Source organism: Hyalella azteca, unplaced genomic scaffold (genome assembly GCF_000764305.2).
Source record: "Hyalella azteca isolate HAZT.00-mixed unplaced genomic scaffold, Hazt_2.0.2 contig3869, whole genome shotgun sequence".
NCBI classification, from domain to species: Eukaryota; Metazoa; Arthropoda; class Malacostraca; order Amphipoda; family Hyalellidae; genus Hyalella; species Hyalella azteca.
The window spans coordinates 45,733-56,525 of NW_025934101.1; the positions used below are offsets into that span (position 1 = coordinate 45,733).

Sequence of the window (10,793 nt, forward strand, 5' to 3'; positions counted from 1 at the left end):
CCCAACCCACTCAGCCCAACCCACTCAGCCCAACCCACTCAACCCAACCCACTCAGCCCAACCCACTCAACCCAACCCACTCTTCCCAGCCCACTCCTTGAACCCACTCAACCCAACCCCTGTCTCTTATACACATCTAGATGTGTATAAGAGACAGGTCGGGGGTTGGGGGAAATCCACGGGGTTCGGGGTTTCGGGGAAATCCATGGGATTGGGGGACATCCACGGATGGTTGGGGGAAATCCACGGGGTTGAGGGGTTGGGTGGTTGGGGGACATCCACGGGCTTGGGGGTTCGGGGCTCAACCCCCACGTAGCCATACATCATACAGGCATCAAGATAACAATATTGTAATATATAATCAATATATTATTGAAAATGTAGCAGCGATGTCCGTGGAGTTTCGGGTCATTTCCATGTAGTATAGAAAACGGCACAGAAATTCAACATTCGAACGGAAACTATAATAAATCAGTTATCGTAAACTAGGCGCGCTTAAAAGGTTACAAGAAAGGGTTTCGCGTCACAAAACGTTAAAAACATCAAAAGGTTTAGGTTACAATAAAAAAATAGTTTTCAACATGTCATACCATTCGTCAATAATATAACAAAATGTACATATGATGATAACATTACAAATTGTACCTTCACGTTTTTAAGCTCGCTCAAATATCGCTCAAGGTCCCCTATACCAAAGAGAAATATAATACATTGTCAAATAAATGCATAATATATGAATTAATAACGAAACCAATATTCTATATTTTGGACACATTGAACAGCGTTCGTAATATTTATCGATATTTTACTAGCCTTTCTTTTCTTTTCGCTCAAACATTGTTAAGTTCTCTTTAAAAGCCAAAAATTAACATAGATAATAACAGGAATAAATGACATAATAACATGAATAACGATAGCAATTTGTTACATATTAGAAAAACCATTATGTAGACTAATTCATCTTAATCCCTACATAATCACTCATCATTAAAGTTAATAACTCTAATCAACACCTAATGAACCATGAGTTTATACAAAAAATATATAAAAATATACAAACACACAGTTTATACAGGCATGACACAGTACATACATTTCATACATATATAAATGAAACAGTTCATTTAGCACATACATCAGTACGTTCAGTAAGTAGCTACTTAGGGCTGAAATAGGAAGTACAAATAACGCTGAAACAACGTTTAAGCGACGTAATTTTGACACTTAAACGTTTAATTAAAATTAAAACGTTAAAAGTTTCTGGAGGGATAGCATAGAAATTATAGATCACTTTGTTATGCATAATTATATGAAATAAATAATAATTAAAATAGGTTAATTATAATTATAATGGTTATCTAAGTTATCTATAAATTATAGCTAACTTCAGGGTAACTTATAAAACTTTGGGGTCACTTTTAAAACTTTGAAGCAATTTCTAAAACTTTGTGTTAACTTATATAACTTTGGGGTAACTTCCATAACTTTGGAGTAACTTGTATAACTTTGGGGTAGCTTATAAAACTTTGGGGTAACTTATACAACTTTTGGTAACTTGTATAACTATCCATAACAAAATTTAGAGTCGCCTCAGCTTCTGGTAATCCAAATCAGAAGCTGCCGCGTCTGTAAATTTTCACTGGGTTGGGGTAACTTATACAACTTTGGGGTAATTTATAAAAATTTATGGTAATTAATATACCTTTGGGATAACTTATATCGAACATATGATATTTTTAGGACAAACAGAAAAGCTGACGGACAGACAGACGGACGGACGGACGGAGGACGGGCGGTACTCACAGGGCTCGAGGCCGTCCACTTTGACCTTCGTCACGTCCACGGACGGCAGGACGTCCACGACCAGCGGGGACTGGGGGACGGGCTGTCCCGCGTACACCACCTCCACCTGGGGACAAGTGGGTCAAGGTATACAAGTGGGTCAAGGTATACAAGTGGGTCAAGGTGTATAAGTGGGTCAGGATACACAATTGGGTCAAGGTGTATAAGTGGGTTAAGGTGTATAAGTGGGTCAAGGTGTATAAGTGGGTTAAGGTGTATAAGTGGGTCAAGGTGTATAAGTGGGTTAAGGTGTATAAGTGGGTCAAGGTACACAAGTGGGTCAAGGTGTATAAGTGGGTCAAGGTGTATAAGTGGGTCAGGATACACAAGTGGGTCAAGATACACAAGTGGGTCAAGACACACAAGTGGGTCAAGGTACACAAGTGGGTCAAGATACACAAGTGGGTCAAGACAATAAGTGGGTCAGGTCCCACCTTATGGGGTCCCGGGCTGCGGGGCTCGTAGGCGACCCTGAAGGTGCCGTCTCCGTTGTCCCGGATGTCGATTGGGACGTCGCGTCCCGACCCGTCGCTGAGGGCGATCTGGACGTCCCCTGTGGCAGAGGCTCGTTAAATGGCGTCCCGGACCCGTTAAATGGCGTCCCGGGCCCGTTATATGACATCCGTTATGGCGTCCCCCAGGTGAACCCCTTCTTGGGCTCCCTCTTGGACCCACTCAGCCCAGCCCACTCAGCCCAGCCCACTCAGCCCAACCCACTCATTCCAACCCACTCCTTGAACCCTGTCTCTTATACACATCTAGATGTGTATAAGAGACAGGTGTAATACGCTAGTGGGGTAATACGCTAGTGGGGGTAATACGCTAGTGGGGGTAACACGCTAGTGGGGGTAATACGCTAGTGGGGGTAATACGCTAGTGGGGGTAATACGCTAGTGGGGGTAACACGCTAGTGGGGGTAACACGCTAGTGGGGGTAATACGCTAGTGGGGGTAATACGCTAGTGGGGGTAATACGCTAGTGGGGGTAACACGCTAGTGGGGGTAACACGCTAGTGGGGGTAACACGCTAGTGGGGGTAATACGCTAGTGGGGGTAACACGCTAGTGGGGGTAACACGCTAGTGGGGGTAACACGCTAGTGGGGGTAATACGCTAGTGGGGGTAACACGCTAGTGGGGGTAACACGCTAGTGGGGGTAACACGCTAGTGGGGGTAATACGCTAGTGGGGGTAACACGCTAGTGGGGGTAACACGCTAGTGGGGGTAACACGCTAGTGGGGGTAATACGCTAGTGGGGGTAACACGCTAGTGGGGGTAACACGCTAGTGGGGGTAACACGCTAGTGGGGGTAATACGCTAGTGGGGGTAACACGCTAGTGGGGGTAACACGCTAGTGGGGGTAACACGCTAGTGGGGGTAATACGCTAGTGGGGGTAACACGCTAGTGGGGGTAACACGCTAGTGGGGGTAACACGCTAGTGGGGGTAATACGCTAGTGGGGGTAACACGCTAGTGGGGGTAACACGCTAGTGGGGGTAACACGCTAGTGGGGGTAATACGCTAGTGGGGGTAACACGCTAGTGGGGGTAACACGCTAGTGGGGGTAACACGCTAGTGGGGGTAATACGCTAGTGGGGGTAACACGCTAGTGGGGGTAACACGCTAGTGGGGGTAACACGCTAGTGGGGGTAATACGCTAGTGGGGGTAACACGCTAGTGGGGGTAACACGCTAGTGGGGGTAACACGCTAGTGGGGGTAATACGCTAGTGGGGGTAACACGCTAGTGGGGGTAACACGCTAGTGGGGGTAACACGCTAGTGGGGGTAATACGCTAGTGGGGGTAACACGCTAGTGGGGGTAACACGCTAGTGGGGGTAACACGCTAGTGGGGGTAATACGCTAGTGGGGGTAACACGCTAGTGGGGGTAACACGCTAGTGGGGGTAACACGCTAGTGGGGGTAATACGCTAGTGGGGGTAACACGCTAGTGGGGGTAACACGCTAGTGGGGGTAACACGCTAGTGGGGGTAATACGCTAGTGGGGGTAACACGCTAGTGGGGGTAACACGCTAGTGGGGGTAACACGCTAGTGGGGGTAATACGCTAGTGGGGGTAATACGCTAGTGGGGGTAATACGCTAGGGGGGTTAGGGGGGTACCCACCATGACGGTATGTTTGCCGGGGGTTGCAGGGGTGTACAGGATGCGCTGCTTTCCGGTGCCGGTACCGGGGACCCGTTTTACCGGTACAGTCCGGTACTCACTGTCGATGATCTGGTACAGGGAATACGGTAAAAAAACGGTACATTACCGGCAAAAAAACGGTACATTACCGCTACAGAAACGGTACATTACCGCTACAAAAACAGAAAATTACCGCTACAAAAACAGAAAATTACCGCTACAAATAACGGGGTATTACCGCTACAAAAACGGTACATTACCGCTACAAAAACGGTGCATTACGGCTACAAAAACGGGACATTACCGTTACAAAAACGGGGCATTACTGCTACAAAAACGGTGCATTACCGCTACAAAAACGGGCATTACCGCTACAAAAACGGTGCATTACCGCTACAAAAACGGGGCATTACCGCTACAAAAACGGGGCATTACCGCTACAAAAACGGTGCATCACCGCTACAAAAACGGGGCATTACTTGTCTCTTATACACATCTAGATGTGTATAAGAGACAGATACACAAGTGGGCGCCCTCCATGGTATGATGCTCAAGGCCAGATGGTTGAGCCCTTTGTTATTGGTAAGCCCTTTGTTATTGGTAAGCCCTTTGTTATTGGTAAGCCCTTTGTAATTGGTAAGCCCTTAGTTATTGGTAAGCCCTTTGTTATTGGTAAGCCCTTAGTTATTGGTGGCGCCTTTATGGCATTTATTTGTTGACGTCTTAACTGAACTTGTGCAGTAGGGAAGTCTGGATGAGTAAATCAATCATTTGGAACCCATCCGGTTTTGAATTGAAATTAAACTCTGATTCTACACTTGTTTTAATACTTCCAATTGTGATACCATCTAAATTTATTTAAATATTTTCTGAAATGACCTGAAATAGCCCTGGTTATCAAATATTTTGTTTGCCTGTATCTTCCACATAAATATCATCACTTTTGACAATATCAAGTAATTTGCACAATTTTTACTCTGATGATATTTCTAATTATTCCTCAGTTTGAACTTTTTTTTTTGTTGATGTATTCTGGAGTTGTTATCGAAAATATTTGTNTTAATGTCTCATTAGTGCGACACAATTAATGTCTCATTAGTGCGACACAATTAATGTCTAATTAGTGCGACGCAATTAATGTCTCATTAGTGCGACGCAATTAATGTCTCATTAGTGCGACACAATTAATGTCTCATTAGTGCGACACAATTAATGTCTAATTAGTGCGACGCAATTAATGTCTCATTAGTGCGACACAATTAATGTCTCATTAGTGCGACACAATTAATGTCTCATTAGTGCGACACAATTAATGTCTAATTAGTGCGACACGTTGTTCTAATTAACGTACCTGGACGTTGAGGTCCTCAGGGCTGGTGACGCCCGTGACGTCGAAGTGCGTCTCTTGACCCGCCACCGGGCCCGTCTTGGACACGCCGGGCCCGTTACACGAGACCTGCCCGGGGACCTACGTTATTCGGGCACGTGCACGGGCCAGGATACCTCCCCACTCGGACCCCACTCATCCCCCACTCGGACCGAACTCGGACCGCACTCAACCCCCACTCGGACCCCACTCGGACCCCACTCGGACCCCACTCGGACGTCACTCGGGCCCCACTCGGACCCCGCTCAGACCCCACTCAGACCCCACTCGAGCCCCACTCAACCCCCACTCGGGTCCCACTCGGACCCCACTCGGGCTGCACTCGGACCGCACTCAGACCCCACTCGGGCCCCACTCAGACCCCACTCGGACCCCACTCGAGCCACACTCGGGCCCCACTCGGACCCCACTCAAACCCCACTCGGGCCCACTCAACCTCCACTCAGACCCCAGTCGGTCCCCACTCGGGCCCCACTCAGACCCCAGTCGGTCCCACACTCGGACCCCACTCAACCCCTGCTCGGACCCCACTCAGACCCCACTCGGGCCACACTCGAGCCCCACTCGGACCCCACTCACCCCACTTATCCCGGGCAGGACGTCGGGCGCGGGCAGGACGTCGGCTAGGTACGGGCTGCCGGGCACGTCTTCGCCCCCACACAGCACGTGCACGACGTACTCCCCCGGGACCGTGGGGTGGTACGTCACGTCCGCGGACCCGTCCCCCAGGTCCCGGCACTCTATGCGGGCCTCACTGGGCCCCTCGATGCTGAACCCTGCGGGGGAGGGGGGGGGTTACTGGGGCCCTCGATGCGGNCTGTCTCTTATACACATCTAGATGTGTATAAGAGACAGGACCTGGTCTGGTTGCGAAATTGTCTCGACTGGTCTCAAAGTCTTACCATCGAGCAACTTCATCTCATGATCCGTGATGAATTCAACAGGCTCCCTGACACCCTTGACAACAACTCTCACTGTGTTGGAGAAACACCTGTCTCTTATACACATCTAGATGTGTATAAGAGACAGAGGGAGGGGTTACTGGGGCCCTCAATGCTGAACCCTGCGGAGGGAGGGAGGGGTTACTGGGGCCCTCGATGCTGAACCCTGCGGAGGGAGGGAGGGGTTACTGGGGCCCTCGATGCTGAACCCTGCAGGGGGAAGGTGAACCCTGCGAGAGGGGAGGGGTTAAAGGGGAGCTGAGCCCCATAGAGTCCCGGACCCCCAGATTCATTAAAGCTACGGCCAGACTAACGGGATTGACGCTTCAAGCAGAGCGGCACCGCGCCGAGCGTACAGTGGCCGCACTAGGACGCAGGTCCGCGCAGCTCCTAATTAATTAAGCTCCTAATTAATTTAATTAGCTCCTAATTAATTATTTATGTTATCCTAATTAAGGATCCTAATTAATTTATGTTATCCTAGCTCCTAATTAATTAAGCTCCTAAGGAGCCGTACTCCTAATTAAACTTTTCCATTGTACTTTGGCGCAGCTTACGCGCAGCTTACGGCGAGTCAGTGTGTATAAATGAGTGTCTGCAAGAGACTAACAGCAGTTCTCCTTGATGAAAGTTTTATGGGAAAATAAAAGATAAATTTAAAAATCTCATATGTACTTTGTTTTATCCTTTTGGAGTCCATACGAAAGAGATTAGAAAGATGTTTTGATATGTTATATATGATGCATGCGTCGCGAGTCCAACCTTAATACAGATAGACTGTATGTGCACTTTTTTAGTATAAGAATTAATCCAAATAAAATTGTTTTCTATTTTCCATCTTTATTTTGCCTTCATTTATAGAGTATATGTACATCATGTCGCGGTGCTTTGGGTAATTGTATAGAGTAATTGGGGTATAGAGTAATATGGCAATTTATATTTATATTAATTAGTTTGATAAATATTTTTATATTTTATCCAGAGCCAATTTTACATTTATATTTATCGGCAATATTTATCAAAAGTAATGTGCTATTTTCAAGAGTGTGGCCACGCCCCCATGACCCACATAAGGCCTTATGACCAACCTAGGGCCCCATGACCCACCTAAGGCCCCATGACCCACCAAGGGCCCCATGACCCACTTAGGGGCCCATGACCCACCTAGTGCCCCATGACCCACATAAGGCCCCATGACCCACATAAGGCCCCATGACCCACATAAGGCCCCATGACCCACATAAGGCCCCATGACCCACATAAGGCCCCATGACCCACCTAGGGCCCCATGACCCACCTAGGGCCCCATGACCCACCTTGGGCCCCATGACCCACCTAGGGCCCCATGACCCACATAAGGCCCCATGACCCACCTAAGGCCCCGGTCTCGCCGTTGGCCTCGACGGTGAAGGTGGCGGGCTGGCCCGCCACGCCGCCCGCCAGCCCGGGCCCGAAGGCCCTGATGCGGGACTGCTTGCTGGGCCCCACACCGACCTGGGGACACAATGGGGCCCACTCAGTTGGGACAGTGATTTTTGGGGCCCTAATATTCGTATTAACTGAATATTTTCGCCCATACATTGTGTGAACGCGAGTGTATTATACAGTATACAGTATATATTATACAGTATATTATACATATACTGTACTGTATCATATGCATATTATACAGTATATGATTTGTATACATTATATGAATACAGATACAAAACCATCAAAAATAAGTGTAATAAAGAATTGACTTAATCATACATTATATATGAATAATCGATCAATTTACTACCACTCAAAAAAATAAGATGACTTTGACCAAATAAAGTTGAACATTTTCCCAATAGTCCCACCGCCCGCCACCGTCCCCGCCACCACCACCAGCCTCCGGCAGCACGAACAGCAACTAGTGACAACAACAACAACTACTAGTGGAAAAAATAACAACTAGTGACAACAACAACTAGTGGAAAAAATAACAACTAGTGACAACAAAAAGTAACAGCACTACAAAGCTTCTCACAACGCCCACTACAACACTCAGAAACTTGAATGTGTAATTGTCTGAACCCTGACACACTTTCTTACGCAGAACAGCAGCAGAGCACGGCAAGATCTGAGTGTCTCAGAACGCAGCACAAGATGCATCAATATGAGTACAGCACCAACAGCGTGCAGCAATAGCAGCACTAACATAACGCGTGTTGCAGGCAGCGCTGCACTAAAATAATACCACATTACCTAACATATAACGCTATAACAACACCACATTACCTAACATATAACGCTATAACAACACCACATTACCTAACATATAACGCTATAACAACACCACATTACCTAACATATAACAAAATAACTATGATATAAAAACATTTCTCCCCTTGATAATTGGCGCGCAATGACAAGCCCCGACTGGCGTGTAGAAAATACCAACATTTGTGAAGGAATGCGAGCACAAGCGATGCAGGCAACGAAATATCAGACTAAAAACAGCTGGTGCTACAGCGTAAACAGCTGGTGCTACAGCATAAACAGCTGGTGCTACAGCGTAAACAGCTGTGAAACAGCTGGCACAAGCAACAGCAGCTGACACGGCAGCAGGGCACGGTGGGCGGTGGGGGGCGCTAGAAGAGACCCACTCAAGTTACTACCACAAATCCCACGACCCCAGCACCACTCATGACCTCACTCCCATTACCACTCATCACCCCAATCCCATTACCACAACCCACTCACCACCCCAGATCCTATTCAGTTTCATACAGGAATGACAAATTAAATGTTAATTGAAACTTATATTCAATATAGGCAATAATGACACCACATCTGTTCCCTTCACGACGTAACAAGTTGAGTTTAGAGTGGGACAGCGGCAATTTATGATGGTGGCACTTCCTTTGTATCTGTATCGCTTTACCTGCTTCCTAAGTGAACATCTGTATTGCTTTACCTTGTAATGCTTCCTAAATGAACATTTGTAGAATGAACCAGCAATTGTAATTGGGCGCAGGCACACAAATGCTTAAAACTGCCCCACCTAAACCAGCCTAACCTAAACGCCCTGTCATTGGCTGCAGGAAGGCAGGGGGCCGCAGGGACATGTGGTTCCTTACATGCATCAAGACGACCCACCTTGAACTTGTTATAGACCATCTCAGCCATGCGTAACATAAGGTGCATCAAGACGACCCACCTTGAACTTGTTATAGACCATCTCAGCCATGCGTAACATTAGGTGCAGCAAGACGACCCACCTTGAACTTGTTATAGACCATCTCAGCCATGCGTAACGTAAGGTGCATCAAGACGACCCACCTTGAACTTGTTATAGACCATCTCAGCCATGCGTAACGTAACTTACGTAAGGTGCATCAAGTCGACTCATCTTGAACTTGTTATAGACCATCTCAGCCATGCGTAACGTAAAGTGCATCAAGACGACTCACCTTGAACTTGTTATAGACCATCTCAGCCTTGGTGCGGATCTCGTCGTCGTGCCCGTAGCGCCGGCACTGCAAGAGGAGGCAGCGTTACTGGAGATCTGATTTCTTACAATATCTATAGTTATAATACAATGATACACTTATGTGTTACAATATCTATAGTTACAATACAATGATCAATCGGCCAATCAGCAACCTGGTTTTCATTTATTAATCAATGAAATCTTCAGGCTTCAAAATGAGACATGGCTGCCCCAAACCTGCTCCCCCACTGCTTCTAGCCTGCAATGCACGGCACCAGCTCGGCTCAAACACTGCTTCTAGCCTGCCCTGCGCGGCGCTGGCCGGCTACACCACAGATTCTGGCCTGCCCTGCGCGGCTCCAGCACGGCTCAAACACTGCTTCTAGCCTGACCTGCGCGGCACCAGCACAGCTCACACACTGCTTCTAGCCTGCCCTGCGCGGCACCAACTGGGCTCAAACACTGCTTCAAGCCTGCCGTACATGGCACCCTGCACGGCTCAAACACTGCTTCTAGCCTGCCCTGCACGGCTGAAACACGGCTCAAACACTGCTTAAAGCCTGCCGTGCACGACGCCAGCACGGCTCAAACACTGCTTCTAGCCTGCCCAGCACGGCTCCAGCACGGCTCAAACACTGCTTCTAGCCTGCCCTGCGCGGCACCAACACGGCTCAAACACTGCTTCTAGCGTGCCCTGCACGGCACCGACTGGGCTCAAACACTGCTTTAAATTTTAACTGGGTAGACAACGGTACAATAATTGAGTCATATTTAAAATATTACCGCGAGTTCTTGTATTAATTAGACAGCTAATAATAATAATTATTAATATCTTGAATAATTAATCAAGAGTCTTTTAATAATTGAATGTGTGATAATTAAACATCGATATGTAAGGGCGACCCAGGGATCTGTTCGTTGCCATAGCGAATGATGGCGACGTGGTGGCCGCGGTCCTTGACCTTGTAGCCCACCTAGAGGACACGGTAGTTAAGCTTAATGACCCACCTAGAGGACACG

The 10,793-nt window shown here is 47.6% G+C and overlaps 1 protein-coding gene across 1 annotated transcript in view; it reads right to left on the minus strand.

The window, feature by feature from the left end:
• LOC108666170 (filamin-C) overlaps window positions 1–10,793 on the minus strand; it is a gene marked incomplete at its 3' end in the record, with an annotated part of 68,931 nt that overhangs the window by 42,932 nt on the left and 15,206 nt on the right. Inside the window, exons 11-19 of the mRNA XM_047879808.1 lie at window positions 10,658–10,747; window positions 9,754–9,819; window positions 8,118–8,210; window positions 7,687–7,807; window positions 5,952–6,148; window positions 5,337–5,441; window positions 3,961–4,075; window positions 2,277–2,395; window positions 1,764–1,909 (exon numbers count right to left, since the gene is read on the minus strand). Of these exons, the coding sequence (XP_047735764.1) occupies window positions 1,764–1,909; window positions 2,277–2,395; window positions 3,961–4,075; window positions 5,337–5,441; window positions 5,952–6,148; window positions 7,687–7,807; window positions 8,118–8,210; window positions 9,754–9,819; window positions 10,658–10,747 (1,052 nt within the window). The remainder of the gene's footprint in view (window positions 1–1,763; window positions 1,910–2,276; window positions 2,396–3,960; window positions 4,076–5,336; window positions 5,442–5,951; window positions 6,149–7,686; window positions 7,808–8,117; window positions 8,211–9,753; window positions 9,820–10,657; window positions 10,748–10,793) is intronic.